The 24,420-nt window shown below is 37.6% G+C and overlaps 2 protein-coding genes across 2 annotated transcripts; one reads left to right on the forward strand and one right to left on the reverse strand.

Annotated features, from left to right (window-relative positions):
* Positions 1-511: 511 nt before the first annotated feature.
* On the reverse strand, positions 512-1,333 carry LOC149844449 (histone H2A.6-like). Its single transcript, XM_089994497.1, has 2 exons — positions 1,102-1,333; positions 512-957 (listed from the first exon to the last, which is right to left on the reverse strand). Exons 1-2 carry the CDS (start codon positions 1,288-1,290, stop codon positions 736-738), a joined length of 411 nt encoding a protein of 136 aa, XP_089850623.1. The 5' UTR covers positions 1,291-1,333; the 3' UTR covers positions 512-735.
* Positions 1,334-20,573: 19,240 nt separating this feature from the next.
* LOC149844450 (uncharacterized) lies at positions 20,574-23,559 on the forward strand. The gene is made up of 2 exons (XM_089997221.1): positions 20,574-21,234; positions 22,928-23,559. Exons 1-2 carry the CDS (start codon positions 20,589-20,591, stop codon positions 23,557-23,559), a joined length of 1,278 nt encoding a protein of 425 aa, XP_089853347.1. The 5' UTR covers positions 20,574-20,588.
* The last annotated feature ends 861 nt before the right edge of the window (positions 23,560-24,420 follow it).

The raw sequence follows: 24,420 nt of genomic DNA on the forward strand, positions 1-24,420 counted from the left end.
TTTTCAAGCGAATGTTAGGTGCCGATTGATATTGCCGAAAAGGTTTGTTAGTAAATCCTTACATTTATCGGTAGCTTTTGATGTCACTTTTGCGTCTCAATACAAGCTCATCGAGTTTGCGCTCAATGCAAGCTTGAGTTGAACGAGTCGATTTCGAATTGTCTTGTTAACAAATAAATAATTTTATCATTTAGACTTAAAACCTAATTAACCAAGATCGAACCGAGCTCAGTTACAAAATAAATGCATTTGTTCAATGCTGTGCGCAATAAGATTTGAAATTTAAATTCTTCAACCATCTAGCTCTATGATATTAATTATTTGTAAATAACTCATATTAGCGGAATGCATCTCTATTACTGCTTACCGTTCATCTCCAGATCCTGCACCCATCTTAAAACCCGCGTGATTTAGATGAATCCAATGCTGAAAATGGAATGGAACCATTTGATTTAAGCACCCCCATATAAAACCCTTTGCGCGAAACTCTTTTCTAACGCACAAACAAAAATGACACGAACTAAGAAAGTCAGCATGAACTTCCATTAAAAAAAGGATCACGCCCTTGTGATGGTTCCAATGGCAGCTGGAGAGACCTACAGAGATACAGAGACCACCACCAAAGAGTGGGACTTGAAAATTGATTAAAAGAAAATAAAAAAAAAGGTTGCGGCCATTAAGAACACTAACTTAAACAGTCAGACGTAAAATTTGAACGGGAACCGTTTTTTCTCCTCAACTATCGTCCTCTCCCGAAACCTTGCCTGAACCAGAACTCCCAATCTTCTTTGGGAGCAAGACATTATGGATGTTGGGCATCACTCCGCCGTTGGCAATAGTCACAGCACCGAGCAATTTGCTCAACTCCTCGTCGTTCCTCACGGCCAGTTGGATGTGGCGAGGCACGATCCTCGACTTCTTGTTGTCACGGGCAGCGTTCCCAGCGAGCTCCAGCACCTTCACAAGAATTTCGACGAAACGAATCAGAAACAGAACACCAGAGAGGATATCAAAAGTGTGAAGTACAGCAAGAAAACCCAAAGAAGGAACCCAAACAACTTGAAACCAAGAAACCCTAAGAGGAAAGGAGAGGGATCTTACCTCAGCGGCCAAGTACTCGAGGACGGCGGCCAGATAGACCGGAGCTCCGGCACCAACCCTCTCGGCGTACTTGCCGGCCTTCAGAAACCGAGCGATTCTGCCGACCGGAAATTGCAGGCCGGCCTTGCTGCTCCGGGAGGTCGCCTTCTTCGATCCACCGGCTCCCGCAGACTTTCCTCTTCCAGCCATCGCCTTCCTTCGGTTTTTACTTGAGAGAGAGAGAGAGAGAGAGAAGGGCTGCTGGAAGAGATTCGGTCCTCCTATTTATAGTGCGAGCTCTTCTTCGGAAGAGAACCCACCAATCAGGAGCGACCACACGGATTGCCATCTCGACCGTATGTTTGCGGACAGATTTAAACGGCTTCGATTCTTTCTAGACAGTTATTTTACGTAAATAGCCTTGTCATTGAACGAATTACCAAAACAACGCTGAGTCCGGCAAGCCGCCGTGCGGTGGCCCCGTGTAATTGAGTAAAGGCTAAGTAAAGCTGGGAAACTATGTCACAAAGATTGGTCGATACGAGGACACGCGACGCAAGTATGCCTCGCAAGTTAAAAAATTATTTGGGAAAATATGGCACAGGGGCACAGAATTTTTTTTAACTTTTTAATCAATAAAAACCTAATTTTTGATATTTTAATAATAATAAGTATATTTTATTAAAAATTATAACAAATTAATATATTATTGTACGTGTCGGCGTGTTCAATAATCTCATCAGAAACACACCCCAAAATAGCGTATCCCTGTGACATATATGGGAAACGAGATGAGTCACTCATGGCTCGGCTCATTCTCTACTCGGCGCAGGGCCGGCTGACATCTTTGAGATTTGAGGCCACCGCCTACGACTTCAAATGAAATATATATATATATATATATATAACGCTTGTATTTCACATGTTAGAGAGCCTCCAGTGAAAATAAAATATAGAAAAATATGGGAAACATGCCTAAGGCCTCAACTTCTCTTCAGCCGCATCTGACACAGGATTTAACAAACTTAATGTTCATCTTGTCCTCGGCTTGTGTAAGCTCGTTTATTAATAATAAGTGCATTTTACACATTTTCTATTATAGGATGAAGGTAGTGGAAGTATTTGGCTTTCCAACAGTATGTTTAGAGTTCAAAACCTATTGCTTACAAATTTGAAATGATTATTTATTTTGTAAATGAGCTGCTTTGAGTTCGACTTAATAGGTTTAGGGTTCAAATTTTATTGTTTCCAACTTTTAATTTTTTGTTTTTGTAAACAGCTTGCTTGTACTTGGTTCGTTTAGTTTGGGCTTACAATGAGTTCAAACTCTGCTAGGCTCGATACAAGAAACAAACCAAGCTTGAACACTTTCTGTTCAGTTCGTTCGGTTTGTTTACCAGCCCTAATGTTAAGGCAAAAACAAATTATAAGCTCAGGTTTTGGTCGAATATTTTGCTGAATCCAAGTCCATTTTGTTAGATTCAGTAGACAAAACTCTATCAAATTACTAAATAGACTTGGATACGGTTGTTGTACTTTTACATCCAAATCCCAATCTAAATCTGGGTCCCACTCAAAATCCAACAGTCATATGTAATACAAGTCCTTGGGGTATTCTTTGTCCAGAGTCCGACTTCGAATCCAAATAACCTAAATCCAACCCAAGCACGACACTAGTGAAAAATTATATTGAATTCACGGGAGCTCAAACATCTTTGAGAAAGAGAATTCCTTAGCCATCTTGTGCCTGGATTTTAGAACTCTCAACTGGTCATGATACCAACCCGGAAGGTTCAGTGTTATTGCAATTACAATGAGCTATCTAGGTCGGAACCACAAGATCTAAGAAACCCATGGATCTATGGCTGGTTTGTAAATTTTCAAACAACTAGGAATGTAAACTGTTTGGATTCGGATCCAATGTTGTTGGACTAGTCAGATGTTATGGATTCATATTCAGATGATTACAAGCTCATACTACAAAGCCAATTTCGCCATGAACCAAATTGTTATTATGACTGATACCTTTACTTTATGATGTTAAGTTTTTAATACTAACACCATATGTATAAAACAGTTGGATACCTTAATCAAAGATCTGGTGCAGTCGTGATCCAATTGATAAGGCAGCATCTTAGTCTTTAGAATGTTTCAGGAAAAAGAACATTGTAATCAAATTTGTTTTCGTAATGCAGAAAATTGTAACCCTTCCGTAAGGACGGACCCATTTTTAGTGTTATTAATTGTCTTTGGAGTGACTAACCAGGACTCTGATGATAGATTCTACTGTTATAGAAGTGACAAAGTCATTTAAGGGCTGTTTGATGGCTTGTCGAGGATTCGAGGGAATCAGTGAACAAAACAGACAGGACATAACAATTGTACTCCATCCAACAGTTTGTTTCCACTATACACTTAATCTGTGTTCCAAAGTCCAAATGTTTGTTTTATGTCGTGTGAACACACATGCATAATGAGTCGGATAACTTTATTTTGTATCGTATGACTTGATCTGGCCTGCAGGCATATGCAGAAACTGACTTATGGTGGCGAGAGGGCAACTTGCGAGGGGCTCTGAAAAAACCGGCTAAAACCTGGATCCGACATCCCTACTCCCCAACGGCGACCACCACCGACCTCCGCGGGGGAGAGCAGCTGCTGCCGACCCGCAGGTGGTTGGTCATTGTCCAATGTTTTCCCATAGACGTTCAACTTTTCAAAGCTAAGTAAAGTTCGGCGAGAGAGAACACCAGCAACAAAAAATTTTGGCGAGCGCCGCATGGACGCCGACACACCCACACCCTGAACATGTACAGCGGATGCAGGGTGTGAGCCCATAATCCAATGTTGGAGAAAAATAGATAGAACAAAAGTCACCGAATGGAGTCATGGAGGTTTCAAAAGGCGCTTCCATGAAGGTGGGTAATTAATCAATGTTCTCCTCAACCAATCGATGCCTTTAATGAGCTCAAGCTAGAATGTCGAAAGGTGAGCAAAACCCTTGAACCTAGAGAGAAATTACACATGAATGTGGCACTCATAACATCACTATTAGTCTCCTGCTTATAAGAAGATTTGGTAAAAAATTATAATGAGTCAATAATGGAGATTAGTGAAGGTCCCTAATGAATATGAAATATAACTTGGGTTTCAAAACCCAAGAGTTTCCCTTGATGTGCTCATGTCAATATGGGTCACATCCAGGTTGGATATGATCTAATCCAAAATCCAACATTATTGTCTTATGCATGTTTGCCATTAGTTAAATAATGTTATCAATTATAGTGATTAACATGTGGATAATATGGTGCACTGCATTGTTTTGTTTTCTTTAAGAGTTTATCCCTTGTCAATTCCGTTTATGCTGCCCTCTTACTTTTCAAATCATTAATAAAATTCTATCTTGTAGTTCTTTCAAAAAAGACGTGGATAATATGTTGCTATCACCAGCTCTATTGTGCAATCTCTCATGGAGCAATCACACAAATGAAGGAAGATGTATCATGGGTTTTTAATTAATGAGTGACTTGAGAAATGTTTTAAGTAGATGTTGGATGAATGTGGAGCAAGTTACCTACTTGGATATAAAATTCGCATTTTTTGTTGATCTAACTTTACTGTATGTTAGCCAGGGGTTGCGAGGGCTCCTAAGGTGGACATTCAAGGGCAATAACCTTATAAACAATTTTTTTGGAAGAGTAGTTATATAATTTTGCCCAAGACTCCTTTTTGTTTTCAACGATACTAGTAGACTCAATATAAAACTTGTAGACTCTTCCAATTTAAGGAAGCATCCCAATCAATAAAAAAAGAAGACTTAGTGTAAAATTCTTGTTTTCATGTGATTGTTTTTTTTTTTTTTTTTTACTTTTTTTTTATGCTTGTTTCTTCAATCCATCGGTAGGTTGAAGGATCATTGCTTAACAATAGATGTGCATTCTTAGTTTTTTTTTTTTGACAGAATAGAAAAATAACACGTTGCTTTTCTGTTAATTTCTCTTAAAATTTAAAATAAAAAGTGTCTGATTACGCGGGCAAAAGGGCAAAAGAGTAAGAACTCGAAGAAGAAGAAGAAAAGGAAGTATATGTGCCATTCCGATTCTTTTATTTGGAAGAATCAAATTTACCCATTGATGTTTATTTATATTGAGAACAAAACTTTCCAATCAATTTGTGTATAAAGATGTCTAATCTTCTCCTTGCTTGTATTTCATTAAAAGCTTTTGCTTTCCTAATTAATCATCAAGTATAATTTTATGGCTTTCCTAATCAATTTGTGTATAAAGATGTTGGCACCATTTGGATCTGATCTGGAATCAAATAGTAAAATTTGGCTGGATCAGAGCCAGAATGGGGCCTAATCTGACCTTTTTGATAAATTTCAAATATGGCTCCGATCAGGACTCGGAACTGGACCTACTCTTCAAAAACAGGAAGAGTGTTAGGCCGAGCTTGCTCTGACCCATGTCCAACCTGTTTTCAACTCTAATCATGGTTGATCTAGATTTGAATTTTAAATAATAAATCTAAACATGAACTAGACTTTCATGTGAAAACAGAAAATATATTAGCTAGATTTGGTCTCAAATGAAAATAATTTTGATAAAAATGTCATCTAATTTGGATCTACTAAGGTCTAGTAATACAAATATCAACTGAAGTTCTAACAAAGTTTGATCCCATATTAGATTCATAATCTGAAAGTACTTCGAGATTTGGAGATAAGGTCTCATAAAATATGATAATGGTTGATATTTAATTTGAATCTAATATTATCATATAGAATAATATTTGAGTTCATCATACTAGCTTGGATCCAGTCCAGGTTTGGAGCCATAAAGAACTTGTAGTTAAAACTTAACTCAAATTTTCTTTTTTTTAGACGAAAGGCAATTCAGATTTATATATTAAAGATCTTACGAAGTACAGGACTAAGAAATACAGAGTAAAAAAAATTCAGGCCAAAAATGGGTGACGAGAAATCACCCGGGGCCTGTGAGTACGGCACGGCACATTTATATTCTAATGTTAGCTCAAGGGTTGCCTCTGTGACATGCAAAGTGATTGGTACATTGAGTGTTAGAGCATATGGATAGCAGGTCCGCAGCCGTATGGATCCGCAATCCAGTATCAAGAAGCATCTAGAGGGAAGACCTAATGAAACGTCTCAAGAAGGAGGATTGAAAAGGTGGACTTGCCTATTAATAGATAGGATGGGTTCCATCGTACATTCAATCATGGTCATCCAATCAACTGCTAGATGGTTATGCTGGATGGCTAGGATTAAATGTATGATGAAATCCATCATATTTCAAATGATGGGACCTGTGTTCTCTGTAACGCAATAGAGTTGCCTTTCCTTGGGCCTCTATTATTGGTATATATTTAAAAAGTAGGTTTGCATGCATATAAGATCAATAATGGAGGGCCTACCTCTCCAAGAGATATTTGGGTGAGGTTTAAAAATTTATGAAAATTATAAAATGATTTTCAAACCTTATAAAAGCCTACCCACACGAGGGAATCAGATGATCCCAAAGTTCATTCCTATAAAATCAAGTATGCAGAATACATTTGTATGATCAACATGAAAAAGAAACGCTTCAAAATCGTGTTGGGCATGGTGTATTTATATATAAAATTGATTAAAGAATAAAAAAACTCATGCAATCATGTCCCACCTTGCTTGCTTAGTTTGGATCGGGGATGGAGAACATGAAATGAGGAATGGACCGGAGCTGAAGGTTAAAATCAAAACCTGTGCTGCCCTGTCCTATATCTCTATTAAAAAAATTACTATTATACCCTTATACATATTATAAAAATCATATATATATATATATATTCCTATTCCCAACGTAAAATCATTTTTCAAATCTCTATTCTCTCCTTCCTCTCACTATTATACCTTTATACATATTATAAAATCATATATATATATATATATATTCCTATTCCCAACGTAAAATCATTTTTCAAATCTCTATTCTCTCCTTCCTCTCATTATTCTAGTGAGTCACATGAGCTCTCATTTTTCTCCTTCCTCTAAAGGTGGAAGGATCGAAAAAACTAGGCCCCAACCCACCTCGGTCCAATGAAAGACATGAAACAAAGAATGAACCAAACATGGAAGTTAAAATAAAAACCCGGCCATGAATGAAAGCCAAGATGAAAGGCAAAATTTTGAGACGGAGCGGGGGTAGAGACCTTGTCCCCCTGCCTCCGGCCCGGTCCACTGCCATCCCTAGAGCACCTCAAGCATCTTATCACCTTATTCTTTGTGTTTTAATAAACAACCCCAAACCCATAAATCACAAACCACACCCCCACCCCTGCCAAAAGAAAATAGACACCAATGTTGTCTTAATCAGTTTTGAACCTAATTGTTTTTCAAAATGATTAAGAAAATCAGCCGGAAACGGGTGGAATTGAATTGTTTTGAATCACTCTATTTAAAAGATTGGTTTTAAAAAAAAATAAAAACTTTTAAGAAAATACAAAAATAAAGTAAATTATTACTTATAGGATTGGATCAAATTCAAAAGTATTTAATTCGGTGCTTAAATAATATAATAGCAAACAAATATCATAGTTACACGAACAAAAAAAACTATCAAACTAATTTTCAATTGAATCAATGAGGTGGCAATTCAATTGGAATCAACTGATTCAAGCCTACTCGAACCATTTCTGTTAACATTTATAGCAACAAATATTGTGACATTTTTGAAATTTCATGATTCATCACACTATTTTGTCACCCATTTTAAATTCTCAAAGTATCAAGATTTTTGAACTACAATCTCAAGAAAATTGTTTTCTATATTTTGAGATTTTAAATTGTAATTATTTTCACTTCTAAATTCTTACAGTTTTTAACTTGTCCATTTTTCTTATATTTTACCGATAAAAACATAAGGTAAATAACATTTTCACCTGTTCACAAGAGATTGACAGCCATCTAATTATAATTTTTGGCTTTTGCCAGTGACACAAACATAGGGATCAGTTGACCGTACAGTCCTTATAAGAATCCATTTTGACTTGTCTGTTCAACACGGTCAAGTTTAATTGAAATCAAAGAGCTACAAATTAATGCCTCCTTGACCTCTTAGTCTATCCAAATTTGCAGGTGATACGGATTGGGTCTGGACCTTTTAATTTGAGACCTAGTGGGATGCCAATGAACATCGTACTTATATTTGTCTTTCTTGCTAGAGTGGTTCAACTTGAAGGAGTCTAAAAACACTTAAAAGTGAAAAATACTAATGAGCTTAGTTTAATTTTAGGTTAACTAAAAGTAAAAAAAATCCTAAGAAATACCTAATTTAATTTTGGAAGGAGAGTTGCTAAAAGTCATCAATATGGGTGTCTTTCTTCCATACAAAGGCATGGAATCTTTTTTTTAGTTATGTCATTAAAGTGAATTAAGTTTTCTCATCTAAGCTCTCTCTCTCTTTTCATCGTGTTCTCCCTCTTATCTTATGTAAAGTCTTTATAGTGATAGAGCATCTTCTTGAGATCCATAAATAATGGTCCCAAGCTTAGGAAACACTCTACCACTAAGCCTAGAAATTACCCAAACCTCACCACGTTTTGTTGGCTCTTAACAACAAAGTTTTATCAGACTTGCATAAAGGTATCTCCCAAACGGTGTAAAATCTGAACTCAAAATTTAAATCTAGACTCTTCCACATGTCTTCTGTCTACTACTAAAATTTCATGATTTTATAATAACCATAAGTTAATTTTCTATTTAACCATGTTAAAGCTAAATTATATACTAGAACCCGTAAACCCAAAAAATCTAACGCCACATTTAGAACCTGTATCTCTTTATCCTTATGGAGTTTAGACTTGAATTTTGATCATGATCTAGTTCGACGTATCTAGAACCTACCTTTAAAATTTCATATTTTTTCTGTAAAATCATTTGGAAGAATCATATTTTCTTTTCAGGTTTGTTAGAACCAAATAGAATATGAAAGAAAAGTTACCACTCAACAAGGCCAACATCAAGAGGAGGTGGCTAGTGCCAATAGGAAAAGAAGGTGGCCACTCATAAAGACCAATATAAAGTGATTACTCAAGTAGTGCCTACTCATCTAAGCTAATTGGAAGAAAGTGGCTAGCCAATGATGTGCCTGCTCAACTAGGTTAATAGGAAGAAAGTGGTTAACCAACAGAACCAATAGGATGTGCCTACTCAACTAAGCCGATAGCAAGAAAATGATCAAACAACAAAGATCAATAGAATGAGACTTTTCTCTTTGTATGGTTTTGTTACAAAAACCAGCTCAGGAAAAGATAAGGAGCAAGGAAAGCTCAGTAATAACTACATAATTTTTGAGCCAAAAAAGAAAAGAAAAAAAAAAAAAAAATCGTCAAACAAACTAGCCCTTGTGCTTTTAATTTTTTTGTTTTCAACTATGGGGAATGACCCCGGTTGGATTTGTATGAAACCTCTCAGTAAAAGCTGAGAATTCTGCTGGTCCAGTTGGTGTGGCGTTGTGGTAATGTTTATCCAAGTGCTGGAGTATCAATAAAAGTATCATTTTAGTCCAATAGATTGTCTCTTCATGTAATCTTAATTGGTCAGTCCTCCTATGGTTAGGATCTTTAAGCTTGCCCTTGTGATTGCAGAGTTAGATCCCTTGTACCTTTTTAAGTACAAGTGAAAAGACCCGTCGAAGACACTTTTAGTACATCTTTTGTCACTTGTTGCCATGTTTTTTCCAATCTTTCCACAGGAATAAACAAAGTGACTGGATTTTCAAGGTTGGAAAGGACTAATCCAGCCTGTTTATTTTGGACTCTCTCATGTTATTTTCCATTCTGAACATATTAGGCCTCATTTCTGGTTCTGCTTCATAGGTTTTAAGTGTTTTATGATTATTTAAACTGTTAGATGTGTTTTAGCATGCTCAATTTAGTGGAAATCAATACTTGAATCGTGTTTTTTTTTTAAGCCAAGAAAAATTGGTACCTTCATAGCCATTGATTTGGATCACCGAAAAAACCTTATACAGGTCAGATTCCGGCAATCCAAAAGCTGGTTCCCACTAAACAAAACCTACAGATCACATCTAAGTATTAGACGTGAGAAAAAAAAAACAGTTAAAACTATGATCTTTGAAATGACCTAACAAGACCTAACGAAAAAAGGCATAAGGAACGAATTACTAGTATATATATTGTTTCTGTGTGGTACTTAACCATCATAATTTATGGTGGTACACTTGATCTACTTACATCTAAGCTTCAAAAGCAAATGATGTTAACATGTTCTATTTATTATTTTTATATGTTAAAGTTAATTTCAAAAGGATGTTTTATACAAATTTCAAACCATCATTATTTTTATGAATTGTGAGACATTGATTTTTTAACCATTTCAAAAATGAATCATACACTTACCATCATTATTTTATGATTTGTGAGCCATTGATTTTTTAACCATTTCCAGAATGAATCATATAGTGTATTAGACATGACAAAATCTTTTAACATATTAAATAAATCATGTTAAAAACATATGTATGGTTAGATCTACTATTTGGTGGCTAGATACATCCAAGACAAGAAGGGTGTGTACCACCATAAATCATGTTAAACACATCTGATTTTTTCATCCTCCCATACTTGGATGAAGGAGCACCATTGATTGTGGCACGATTAATGCACACATTTAGTGGCGGTCTAAATCATGATTTTGCAAGAAGAAGGTTCGATCATATATATAAAGGGTTTGGTGATACATCAGAATCCAAAAGTGCCACTAAAAGTCTTAAAAACAAAAAAGAAAAAGGATGCCTGACATTGTAGGGTGTATCTTACTTTCGTTTGTCGAAAGGGGTCCTATGATGCCTCTTTTCACACACAAACACACACACACACACATATATATATATATATATATATATATATATAGAGAGAGAGAGAGAGAGAGAGAGAGAGTAGGGTGTAATGTTGAACTCACTCATAAAGAGTTTGATGTTACGTTGGAGGCGTGCACGTTATATGAAAAAAGTATTTTTAGCGGCAGTCCACTAAAAGTTTTTTATTTTTTTTGCCCCGACTTTTAGTGCCGGTCTAAGACCACAGATAAATGTCTTTATTTACAACACCTGGACGCGCTCAGCACATCTAATTCTCATTTGACGGAAGGGCATTTGGCGTTACGCCCTCCCATATATATATATATATATATATATATATATATAGTAAAGAGTAAATGTCCACCGATCCGTGCCTACCACTGCCTACAGAGCTTTTGAAGGATTTGTTTTAGTGTTTTTCTCGAATCTGACGGATGTGTTCTACGTGTTTGTCATATGTTCAAATACTCTTGCATCATTCAATTCTGACTCTTGGTTTTTATAAGGTTTGAAAACCGACGATCTAAATTTTTTATAAATACTTAAAACTTAAAACTTATATATTTTTTTATCAAAAAAAAAACACGATACAAGATTTGTTTCCTAGCAAATCAATCATGCTGAAAGCAGCTGTGTAGTTGAATTTGAGAAAAAACAGCTCAAAAACCAGTAAGCATCTGTGTGTGTGTGTGTGAGAGAGAGAGAGAGTGTGTGCTAGAAGGGAAAACTAAAATGAAGGGGTCAATTCACAGAATAGAAAATAAGGGGTGGATGAAATTAATAGACAGTGGTTCAAGTGCAAAGGGGGCCAAAGGACCAGGGGATTTCATTTAAAGGCAACTTCTGTGTGGGTCCCATCTGCCATTTACATTTATTGGTCACACAGGGAGCGGCGATGGATGCGTGTGCAAACAAACAAAAGAAATATATATATATATATATATATATTTTTTTCTTTTAAACCCCACCGACACAAGCAAACGAACGCTATGCAAAGTTTCATGAACAACATGGGGTTGTGGCGACAAGTCCACTCTATACAAGGGGATAGTCATGACCCCAACAAGGCATGCTTATATGTGTGCAATCATATAGGTTTAAATGGTTTAAATGGTTTGGATTCAGGTCGGATGCTGTAAAAAACCAGATCCGATTAATCAAATGTTGGCTAGAAAGATTCAGATTTGAATTCCCATTAGGAAGATAAAGAGCTTACACTGAATTTGATTTCAAAAATCTGTCAAACAAAAAGTCAAAACCGTATCTGCATCCAATTATAATTATATACAATTTTGGCTAACTAAATCTGACTAAACCGAGATGGATTTGGTCAAATATTGGATAAAATTCAATCCATTAACATCCCTAATTTGGTACTTTGATGCATGCATGCATGCATTCATTGTTGAGGGGTGGGCATCCCTTCTACAAGACCTAATTCAGGTGTAATCCCTCATGATCAAGAAGAACCAGGAGGTTTTACATAATGAGCTCACGAGTGAGTGAGGTGGTTTTTCCCGATTATCTAAATACAAGAGACCGCACCTAAGGTCAGGGCTCCTCTAACCTGATCCACTGGGGGATAAGCTCCCATGGGATTTGAGCTTGAGGCATATTGGTTATGATAATTCAACCTAGCCATCCAACTCTTATTGGATTCCATTTGACCAGAATGCCTAATGCTGTGATTTTTGCACAGATAGTTAAGAGAAAACGGGTTCCCTAAGTGCATGATCATTTGAATTCAGTTCCATTCTTGGAGTCTGGTTAAGGCTGGCTGTTAAGTCAGGACCCATACTTTGGTCGATTAACCCTTATGATCTCTGTACATAGACTATAGGGCCTCTTGGATTAAAAAACTGGCTTTGTCTTTGTCTGCGCCACATGGTCAAACAACAGAACCTATCAAAACTTGTCTTAATCCATATAATTGTCCACAATAACCAAGGATGAATCCTACATTATGCCAAACTCTAGCTCACATGCATTTTTTTTAATGTTTCCTTGTATTGTATAGGCAGAACCCTCCAATGGATTTTAAAATCCTGGTCATTTTTATTTTCGTGGAGCCGAACAAGCCAAGCTTGAAGTGTTCAAGCTTGGCTCATTCTTGTGGCAAGCCAAGCTGAGTTTGAGCTTATAATGAACCCAAGTTAAATGTGCCAAGTTCGCGCTGGCTTGTTTACAGAAACAGTACATTGTTTTAGAGCTGAAATGAATGAGATTACAAAAAAAAATGCATTGTTTTAAGAGTTAAAAACAAATTTTTTTACCACTAAACCTATTTTTTGCAAACCAAATAGTTCAATCATATGTTTTATATATACTATGTAAAATAGATGTAAAATTTATTTTTTACAGATTAACGCCAAGCCGAGCTGAGTACTTATTGTTCATATTCAACTTGCTGATGAGCCAATGTTACGAGTTTGAACAAGCACTTTGAGAGCCGAGAGCCAGCTTGTTTTCCAGCCCTACTGATGAGCGACAGAACCTCAGGTCTTCATTGCCCACCAGGCCCACCCTTGCAGTAAGGAAAATGCATATTGACCTCGCTTGGTGACTTTCACAAGTGGCTCATACCAGTTGAATAAAGCTTTTGTTGTTTACAAACTTGTCACAAGTGTCTCCTAACAAAAAATGACTTTTGTTCTTTAGCAATGTCAGGAATGCACCAGACGATGAATGTGGAGACTTGAATTTATAATTTATTGTTTAATACATGTCATAATGTCGCTTGAATGGGACCCACATGGCCACCATTTTGGAGTCCCGATCGGGTGCAATATGATTGCACAAACATTTGTGCATGAAGCGCTTGATCACAAATATTTGTGCAATCATATCGCACCTTATCTTTTCACGTGAATGCCTCTTGGAATCCCCATTGAAGATCTTATTGCACGTTTTTCAGAGAGAAAGATGTAAAAAAGTGATCGAAAATTCTACTACTTTTTTATCCTCTCAAACCATAGACTTTTTTTCTGAGAGATTTTTTTAAAAGTATACCTTCTGATAAAAAACATTCTTTCCAAGAAAAAAGAGATGGAAGAATGTTTTCTACCAAGAGAAAATGACACCCATCTTACCATCACCCACACCATAATTTTCACCACCACCGTTACTATTTACCTCTCAAAAAATTGCCCTTCACATGATGATTTTTCACCATAACCACTACCACCCACCGTCCTCCTCTTCTCTTTCATTTTTTTAAGATTTTTTTATTTTATTTTTTTATGCTACTCAAACATGTAAAAAATTATCATCAAAACTTCTCAAAAATTTTCTTACGAAAGTTTTTCTTGATTCCAAACATGAAAAAAGTGTGTCAGAGAGCCGCCAAGGGATTTGGTATGGTAGAAGGGGCCATCACTGCTAGATGGGTGGTCAGGGTTCCAATCTCATTAGCAGTAGTAGCCTTTGACATTAATGAGGGTAAGGAATAAGCTCTTTCGAAGCTTGGTGACTATGAAAGCATGGGGTACTTCGCGGGTTTACATTGTTGGGAGAACCAACGTATGTACTGCATGGTTAGTCAACATGATTAGGTCTTTAATTATGAGGGTGGTTTTCCCATCCTTCATGGAAAAAAATAAAGTGTGTGAGAGAAGGGTAAGGTCAGACTCCCTTAAGGACAATGGTGCATATTGGGTCTCTTTGTGTGGATTGGTTATTGATTATGTGTTGAGAAAAGAAAACAATAGAATTGAGAGGGCATACCACGGGTAGGGGTGGGCATCGGGTCAGCTTGGGCTAGGTCCGTTTAGAGCTTGACCTGTCGAGCTTTAAGTGCAAATCGGCCTAGAGATAGCCCAGCCTGTTTACTAATGGGCTGGCCAAGTTTTGGCCATGTTCTTAACGGGCTTGGGTTTGAAAAACAGCTCATGTCTCAGCCTATTGGCCCAATGGGCCAATGTGAAGGGGTAGAGTCGGGTCTGACTCGTCTCAAATCTATTTGTAAATAGTCATAATTAACAAGTTTCCAAATTCTCATGCACCTAATTAATTAATTTTCTACTTTTTTATAAATTAATATAACTAATTAAGTAAATAGTAATAATTACTAAGTTACTATACAATAGTTATTTTATTATTATTAAAAAATAATAAATAACTTAGGTACATCAGGCCAGCCCGATAGCCGGCATACTGGCCCAAGCTCGGCCCACTTATATAATGGGCTAGGTTTCGACCTGGTACCTAACGAACATTAGCCTAAAAACTTGGCCCAAACCTGGCCCATGGTGGGTCAGATCATCTTGGCTCATCGAGCTGCCCAACCCGTTGCCCACCCCGAACCATGGGTGTGCAAAGGTTGTTCTTCTATTGAAAATCGACATAAAGGTACTTTTTTAGCTGTGCATATAAGTGATTGAAAAAGAGATATTTTCTGCACACATTGATTATATTGGTGGACTAATCAATAGGTGTTATTGTTTATCTTTTGTAGTTTTGCATATTTCTTTTGTATGTACGGTGACTGATTCTCATTAATAAGATCGTTTCAAACTCTCTCAATCGGCGTAGATACATCGTCGAACTGAGTAAAATTCTTTTGTCTGTGGTTGTTTGCTTCTTTACTTATGTTTGTGTGATTTATGTTTCTTTTGGAAGTTTGATCCAATCCAAACTTATTTGGACCCTAAAAGTACAATAATAGATAAAGGAAAATTGTAGATGGCACCTATGAAAAAGGGCTAAATTTTTGCTAAAGTTGTTTGTATGTACAAATGACTTGGGAAACTTTTTTTTTTTTACTTTTCTATAAAAACTAATCTCATGATGTGATCTAGATCCACTTTTTAGTAGGAACAGACTTTTGAATGGTGAGAATCCTATCATTTGTAAGCACTGAATTTTCCTGATTAAAAAACTTTTTTTTTTCATTGAAAAACATGATCCAAGCTCACTAAATTGTCCATCTACACGTATTCTAAGGCAGATAAGGTGCAATCACAATGCATGCCGACTGCCCTCCATCTTTGGATACAACCTATCAGCTGTGGGGCTCAATAGAAGGTAGAGGGCAGATCAGGTGCAGTGGTAGGACATGTCTAAGAGGTTAGATTGAGTCTACACAACTTGGGTCATGAGATTACAACTTAGATTGTAGCTATAATTGACTGTATTAAATATTTACTCATTAAATAATTTAAAATTGATATGTAAACTGACAGTGACTTTTTATACATATAAAAAATTGCTATTTCACGCACATATATGAGTAATGCATTCATGAGGAGGACCTCTTTTTAGTTGAGAAGCTACTTGCACTCAGCAAAGTCGTACTTGTATGCATTTGCTTTTTATTCAGAACTTTTGGATGTGCTTATCAAAGCTTATGCAGTAGAAAACATGTAATCAATTAGGTATTTTTCGTGCTCATATGTGTTTTTTTATAGATAAAAAATCAATTGTTCATATCAACTTAAAACTTGATGGTAAAAGAGATTCTAAATTTTCATTAAACCAAATTGACCTAAAGCATATTATAATGCAACTGGACACATGGACCCAACATAAATTTGGTGCTTATTTTAGCAAAATTTCTCCAAGAAACTTAGCTGACCATAATTAAAAATATGGAATTCAAAATCGGAAGGAGCTTGTCCCTCCAAAATTTCTGGTTTCAAGTACACATTTAGCTTGTAATAATTTGCTATGGAAAGATAAGCCTTTGGATTGGCTACCCATGAGAGTGATCTTTTTGTAATTTTTTATTCTCTAATATAAAATCAGAGTAACACGATTGCTCCAAGCAGAGACGGAGCTGCTCTAGCTCAGCCTGTCATACTTAACATCTCTGTCCATGTCAGCATAAAACTCCAAGGGCTTACCCCTTAATTTGTCACCCATGGGATTTGAACCTTGATTATCTGTCAGAGGGTTTAGGTCCCCATCCAACTACTCCAAACCCCTTGGGTCTAAAAACTTCCCTCTTTGTTCCAAACCCAATAATGTCGCAACATCACACACAGAGAGAGAGAGAGAGAGAGAGAGAGAGAGAGAGAGAGAGTAAAAAATTCAACATTACCACTCATGGAGATCAACAAAATGTTGAACCCATGAACTGAATAAGAGCAAAGTCAAAACAAATAAAGAAAGTAGAAAAGAAAAAAATCATCAGCTAGATAAAATGGGCTCACGCCGGAGCAACTTGCCCAGATTGCAGCAAAAGAGAGGTAGCGTCAGCAGGAGGGAGCGGAAGATCACTAAGATGCATACACAAGATCGCATAAACATCTACCAAGATTTTATGCACCAGGTTTTGAATGTTAACCGGAATTTGACGAAAATAAGCATCTTTTGTGTCATCCAAACAAACCACCAAGAAGTAAGCAATCACTTTCGCCGATGAACATTCACCTCGTGCTGCACCTAATACAAACCAAGCCCAAGATCAGATAAGAGAGAGTGAGAGAGAGGTTCAGGTATGAAGTTTGGGTTGGATATCAACTGAATCCAAATCTGACTAGTTGGATTCAACCTGGTTCGTGTCCTGTCTTTGTGATATAGATTTTTATCACTCTCGTTCAACCCCTTTGCTTGGCTAGGCAGAGGATCTCATCTGCTTGATTGGGATGGATATCTTTTTGAACAAATACCAAGCTGCAACTAGCCCGATGAATCAATTTGATCCGGTGGGGGTGTTCTCGTATCCAGATACAAAAAAGCAAATCCAATCTACCTAAAAACATATGACAAGATAAAGATTTGCTGAGGGCTTTCTCCGTCTGTGTCCAAATCCACTATATCCATTTATATAGAATCCCCTATATCCGAACCATCACATCTAAAACTAGAAGTAAGACTCTTACTTTGTAGTTAAACGTCTTTTAAGATAAGCCAAATGGTAATCTTAAATCTTAATCGTAGGGCTGGTGAACAAGTCGGACAAGCCGGACATGACGACCGTAGGTGCTGAGCCAGTGCGACCAGGTCTTCATGCTGGGTGTGGTTTCTTCGAGTTATAAAGTCAAAAAAAGTCGGACATGCCGAGCTTACTGTGTTCAAGCTTGGATCATGCTTATGGCGAGCCAAGCCAAGTACGAATTTATAATAAGCCCGAGTAAAACAAGCTTTGCTTGAGCTAAGTTGGACGCAAGAAGAATTAAACTCTAAACCTATGGGGCCGAGCTCAAGCTGGTTCAGTTAAAGGTAAAAAAAACGCATTGTTTCAAAGCTTGAAAGCAACCGTTTGATTTACGCTACACTACGTGATCTAAAATATATTTAGAATAACTATATTACTATGTGAGGAGTTTATATGCATAATAGCATTAAATATCAATGATAATTTGAAAATATCTCTGTTTTATGACGATATTTTCAAAACCCAATATAATCCTGAAAAAACTCAATAATTTCAAATTTTGTTTTTTTTAAAAATATCATGGTTTTTTCGTGATATTATTGTGTTATGAGTGTGATTAATAATTTCTATATACTTTTACATTTATATATTTTCTCATGCATTTTTAAAATTTAATTTCACCTACATTTTCCGGAGATTTTATGAGAAAAATATTGTTTTTAGGATATTACAATATATTATCCCTTACCGAGATTTGTGACTATCATATGAATTCAGATAACTTGATACCAATTGTTCACCCTCGTTTTTTTTTTCATGTTTAACCTGGGAAAACCCGAGGTCCAGGCCGAGAGATTGTAGGGGTGTCAATGGGTCGGGTTTACCTGAACCCAACCCATACCAAACTGTATAGGGTCCGGGTACAGTGATAAATAAGAAGACCCGATTAAGACCCAGGTCTGGGCTCAAAGGTCCGATCAATACATGGAGCTGGGTATAGTTTGTGAAATTTTATGCCAGACCCAAGCCTGACCCGAGTTCTGATTAAGACCCACAAATTTTCAATGTAAAAATGATAAAAAATATTATTATACTGTGTATGGCCCGGATCTGGTTCACCTAGTTCTTATCGGGTCCGGGTATGATTTCTCTTATGATGGATTTGATTAGACACGGGTCTGAAGCAGATACCATACTCGAAAATCTGGGCCAGGTCTGGTTTTATTTAAGTTCGAACCAAATCCAACCGGTTTGACACCGCTGCATAGTTGCCAACTTGCCATCCCGGGGCAGGAAAACGCCAGGGTTGAGTACCCTCACTCGCAGGGCTTATGCACGCTCCCCTTGTGCAAGGGGTAGCGCCCGTGGGAATCGAACCCGGACCAGCAGAGGCCCGCTCCAACTAGGGTAACACCTTTGGCGTCGCTACTTTACGAACGCGCGAGTCTTGAAGAGAGGGCCTCTGGTCATTGTCTTCAAAGATCACATGCCTCTTCAGAATTTGTGAGGTGGGGTAATGAGTACCTCCTATATCTACCAGCATATTTAAGGCCAACCTCTGATTAATAGATTTTACTGATGTGACAAAACGTTCGAAAGATTACCTCTGATTATGTCCAAAATCTCACGCATAACAAGATTACCTCTGATTATGTCCAAAATCTCACGCATAAATTCATAATCTCCTTTACCATTTACCATTTGTATCTTTCGCAGACCGCCACCCCACGTTTTTCTAATCCCCAACATGTACTTTGTGCTACTTGATCAATTAATCAATGTCAGTCTCAAAAATTTCAAACTAACATACGTTTATTTAGTTCTGTATCCTTTGTCATTTAGGTTGAGGGTTCAAATCAAACCTTGAGTTCCATGACACCAGCATTCAATAGTCAAGAGGTTCAAGACTTCTCCCTGTTGCTGTTTACTCTTACCTCATTTCCCTTCTCTTATTTCTTTATTTTGTTTTGTTGTCCTGTGAGATAAATGAGCCATTAAATGTCCTTCGGATGAATTTCATGATGGTTAGAAGGTTGGTCAGTTTTAATGGTGGTTGGCTTTCCGGAAAAGAAGATAGTAACAGCACAGAAATGGTGTCTTGGCACCATTCTTCTTGCATGTAAGATTCTGATTTTTTGTTTTCCATTCTGAATTCATTTGTGGGTCTTCTTGGTCTCTTTGTTGGCTACCTTAGGTGTTCTGATTTGGGTTCTTTTCAGAAACCACCCTTGTTTAGGCAAGATGGTGGATTGGCTTCCAAGGGTGGAGATGTGTTTTATGTGAAGTGTTCTCCGAGTATCCTTCACTTCCCCATTTTTTTTTCAAGCACCATCCATTGTTTAGGACTAGCAATGGATCGAGTTCCTAATGCTGAAAAATATCCCTTTTGTAAAGTATTGATCTTCCCTTGAAATTTCTTTTCATTTTGGCGTACTTCCAATAGTCATTTTGGGCTAGTTTTCTTGGTGGATTGATTTCTGAAAGTAGAGAAAGGGTGCTTGTGAAGATGTTTTCTGGTCGTTCCTGAAACTCTGAGTTGTGCGCTCTTTCAAGGGTAGAAAGGGAGTTCAGAGGATTAGCGTGAGTTTTGAGGTTACTGGGTCTCAGATGGTACAGTGGTATCTTCAAAAAACCAAAGAAAAAGCAGGGAGGCATGATGGGTCATTTGAGAAAAAAGGTAGCTTTATGGAATGGAAAAAAGGAGATGCACTGAGTTGGGGAGTTTCTGAATGTTATATGGGGAGGATTTCTAGGTAAAGAACATGAAATCTGGAAGGTATTGAGAAAACATAATTTTAAAGGAAAAAAGGAAAATGCCAACAGTGTGGTTTGCTCTGAAAAAATCTCTCCACTGCAAATCTGAGCCCTCGGATGTTTATGATCCAAAAACCAAGCGCCAGTTGAGCACAATTCACACCAAGAAAAGTGGTAGGTCTGGCTGTTCAAGATCCATTTCTAATCTCAAAGATGTCATTAATGGTAGCAAGAGGCATTTGGAGAAGCCCCCCAGCTGCAGCCCAAGGTCCATAGGAAGCAGTGAATTCCTCAATCCAATCACCCATGAGGTCATTCTGAGCAATTCAAGGTGTGAGCTTAAGATTACAGGCTTCCATGGTGCTAATGATGGTGGTTCTACTTTTGTGGGTACGCTTAGGCCTGGTACCCCTGGTCCTGAAGGGCAGAATGGCCTTCATTATGGCCATGCTTTTTCTGGGAGTTTTGCTACCACCCCTCCAAGAAAGTCCCCTAGCTTCCATATCTCCAATAGAGAGCCTTCTAGGCATGGTGCTTCTCCTCTCTCTGCTGCCATCTTTAGCGGGAACGCCTTTCCCGTCTCAACGCGAAGGTTTTCTCACTATTCTGAAGCTCAAGGTTGTGCCAATGTGACTTGCCACAAATGTGGAGAACAGTTTGGGAAGTGGGAAGCTCTTGAATCACATCATCTCTCCAAACATGCAGGTAAACACAGAACTTATTAGGACTTTTTTTATTTGTTCATGCTTTTTTTCTGATGTCAAGGGTCTCTGTTTTCCTTTCCATTCATTTGAGTGGCTTTGATTGATAGACTTCTTTGATCTATGTACTAAGTTAGCATGAAATAGCCTATCTAGGCTTCTCTTTTAGTTCAGCCTGTGAAGGGCCTCTCTCTCTCCCTCAATGGTGCTAATGATGGTGGTTCTACTTTTGTGGGTACGCTTAGGCCTGGTACTCCTGATGAAACATATTTTTATTTTCACCTTTTTTTTTTGCCTGGTGGGGGATCAAAGGGGAAGGGGTCGAGATAATATACTCTTTCAGACATTAACTGGTTCACATCTGATAATTCCTCTGCATTTGTTTGATTTCCATTCTTATTGCTGATTCTTTCATTTTGGTGAAGTTGAGAGGTTTTCTGCATGCTTAATTTATATAGGGAGGTTACTTCATCTGTATCTTTGATTCCCTATATTCTTATGAGTTTAAATACCTGACATCCATTTAATTTTGAAGTACTTTAATCAAGATGGTTTCACCAAATTTACATTTTGGAGTTTGAATATTACCAGTTATTCAAATGAGTTTTTTGGGTTGGCCTATATTCCTTTTTCTCCTTGCCTTCTTTTCAACTTCATGTGAAGGCTGTATGTATCTTCTCCAAATTTGTTGCAAGAGAATTTGGATAACCTTCAATTGGCCTTTCACTGATTGGGGAACTTCTAGGGGATAGGAGTGGTAACGCACTTTTTATCTGCCGGGGTTTTACAGTTATGCAATTTCTTAGGCCATTGCATCAAAGCTGCAAGAATGCTGATTGTCTATCATTAATTCATTATTATCTCACGAGTGTGAGCCTCTTCATGGTCACACATTTAATCTAAATCGATGGATTCTATTCTCCATATTTAGCTTTTTTCCCCTTCATTGGAACAGATTTATTTTTCTCTATACCTGTTAACAGTGTTGTCTCTTTTAATGCCTGCTTTCAGGCCCTATGAATGTAGTCAAGGTGGTTTCTTCCATCTAAAATTTGTTGATTGTTCTTTTTAAATTAATCCTACATCCATAATTTTTTTTTGTTAGCCAACCATTTTCTCCAAACTTGTCTTAAGTTTGATGGTTCTACATTCTTACAAATTCTTCGTACAAACTAAAAAAATGTCCTCATTTTCTTTAATTTTCTTTTTTCATCTACCCAGCCTTCATTTCCTTGTCTTTATGTTTATATGATGCCGAATCTTTTATTGGATTGAGCTCCTTGCCTGTCGATTCAGTTAGTTGCTTTCGTTTTAAATAGTTGAAGCTAACACCATTAACTTTTTCAGGACTCTAGCAACAGAAATGTTAAGGGTTGGGTGTAGTGGTTAGACTCTCTAACTCCAATGTACTGGACGTATCCACAGATGATCACAGATGATCTGCTGCCATTAGCTTGTGTCAAATACTTAGTGATGTACTAGAAAGCAATGGAGTGGTAGTAAATGCATTTATTTTCATCTCAACTACTGCCGCATTTTGGGGTCATCAGGCATAGGACCCTGTAACATTGTCATCAGATTTCTCTAGCTGTTCCCTTCTTTGCAGCGGCATAATTAGGTGTCAGAATACCTTCTCTTTTGCTGGGAAGCCTTCCCTGAAATTATTGACATCATCTTAACTCATCATACTTTTGCAGTTACTGAGCTGGTTGAAGGTGATTCATCTAGAAAAATTGTGGAGATCATTTGCAGGACAAGCTGGTTGAAGTCTGAGAACCAATGTGGTCGAATAGAAAGAGTCTTAAAAGTTCATAACATGCAAAAGACACTAGCTCGATTTGAGGAATACAGAGAAATGGTGAAGATAAAAGCCAGCAAGCTGCCCAAGAAACATCCTCGCTGTCTTGCTGACGGGAATGAATTGTTGAGATTTTATGGCACCACCATCACGTGTTTGTTAGGCATGAACGGTTCGTCCAATCTCTGCATCTCAGACAAATGCAGTGTCTGCCGGATTATCAGTCACGGCTTTTCCACTAAGAAGGAAATGAAAGGAGGGATAGGAGTCTTCACAACTGCCACATGTGGAAGAGCTTATGAATCCATTGAAGTGTATGAAGACAACCCATCAGTAAGGAAGGCTTTGCTGGTCTGCAGAGTTATCGCAGGACGAGTTCACAGGCCATTGGACAATATTCAAGAGATGAACGGCCACTCAGGCTTTGACTCGTTGGCTGGAAAAGTGGGTCTCTATTCAAACATCGAGGAGCTGTATTTGCTCAATCCTATAGCTCTACTGCCATGCTTTGTGGTCATGTGTAAATCATGAAGAGATGTCATTCTTAGCCAAGTTGTATCTTTTGCTAGATATTGTGATACATAATTTTAACAGATCCAGTAGCAATCAAGGTTTATACCTTCACTCAGTTGTGGTTCTATCTCTGTGGATTATACTGGCAAACATGGTCTTCCTGGCCAAATTTGGTGCTATGAATCTCATTGTAAAAGATGTTTTATGCTAGGGAGATAATTCAAATCTGCTGTCTGCAGTAGGCCCAAAAGGAGATGAGAGAAGCAAGCAACTGGCCATTCAATTTGATAGTATGAATGTGGTATCTAAATCGCTGGTTGTTGCTGCTCTAACTTGTTTCACCATGATGTGAAGTATTCTTGTAACATTTGTTTACTGTTTCTTAAGCACTACAGAGAGTCAGTTTGAAAGTTAAGATGTATGTTATGGAGAAACTGCTCACTTTTTCCTAAAGATGCTTTTGTTGACTACATTAACTGCATTCTTTCCCAATGAAAGGAGGTAAAATATGGAACATCTGTTTTAAATGTGACGGTTGATGGCCTGCTACTACAATTATTTCCCTCTCTCTCATATGGTAAAAATAAGTGGTTACTATTTTTTTTTATATCTACACAAACCGACCTAGCCGTGCTGGCTTTGTCTGCACTCCACGAGCTAACCCCCCTTGCCCCCATGGAGTTGCTACACTTCAGCTTGTGCAAGGGACGATGCCCATAAGATTTGAACCTAGACTGCCTGCCTAGCTGTCTAGGCCCCTCCCACTACGCCAAACCCCTTTGGGGCTTAAGTGGTTATTAATTACCACTTGCATTTTTATACGTTTCTTTATACATTGCTGAAGGGAAACCCGCATCCCCTATGCCTCCAAATGACAGA

The sequence above is a fragment of the Nuphar pumila genome, chromosome 2 (genome assembly GCF_984573655.1).
Source record: "Nuphar pumila chromosome 2, dmNupPumi1.hap1.1, whole genome shotgun sequence".
NCBI lineage: Eukaryota > Viridiplantae > Streptophyta > Magnoliopsida > Nymphaeales > Nymphaeaceae > Nuphar > Nuphar pumila.

What these genes read in the sequence shown, in the direction of transcription:
- LOC149844449 (XM_089994497.1), bottom strand. Translation starts at nt 1,290, where the DNA reads ATGGCTGGAAGAGGAAAGTCTGCGGGAGCCGGTGGATCGAAGAAGGCG. An exon ending in TCGAGTACTTGGCCGCTGAG is followed by an intron (nt 958 to 1,101) that starts GTAAGATCCCTC and finishes ATTCTTGTGAAG; the next exon opens with GTGCTGGAGCTCGCTGGGAA.
- LOC149844450 (XM_089997221.1), top strand. Translation starts at nt 20,589, where the DNA reads ATGCCAACAGTGTGGTTTGCTCTGAAAAAATCTCTCCACTGCAAATCT. An exon ending in TCATCTCTCCAAACATGCAG is followed by an intron (nt 21,235 to 22,927) that starts GTAAACACAGAA and finishes ATACTTTTGCAG; the next exon opens with TTACTGAGCTGGTTGAAGGT.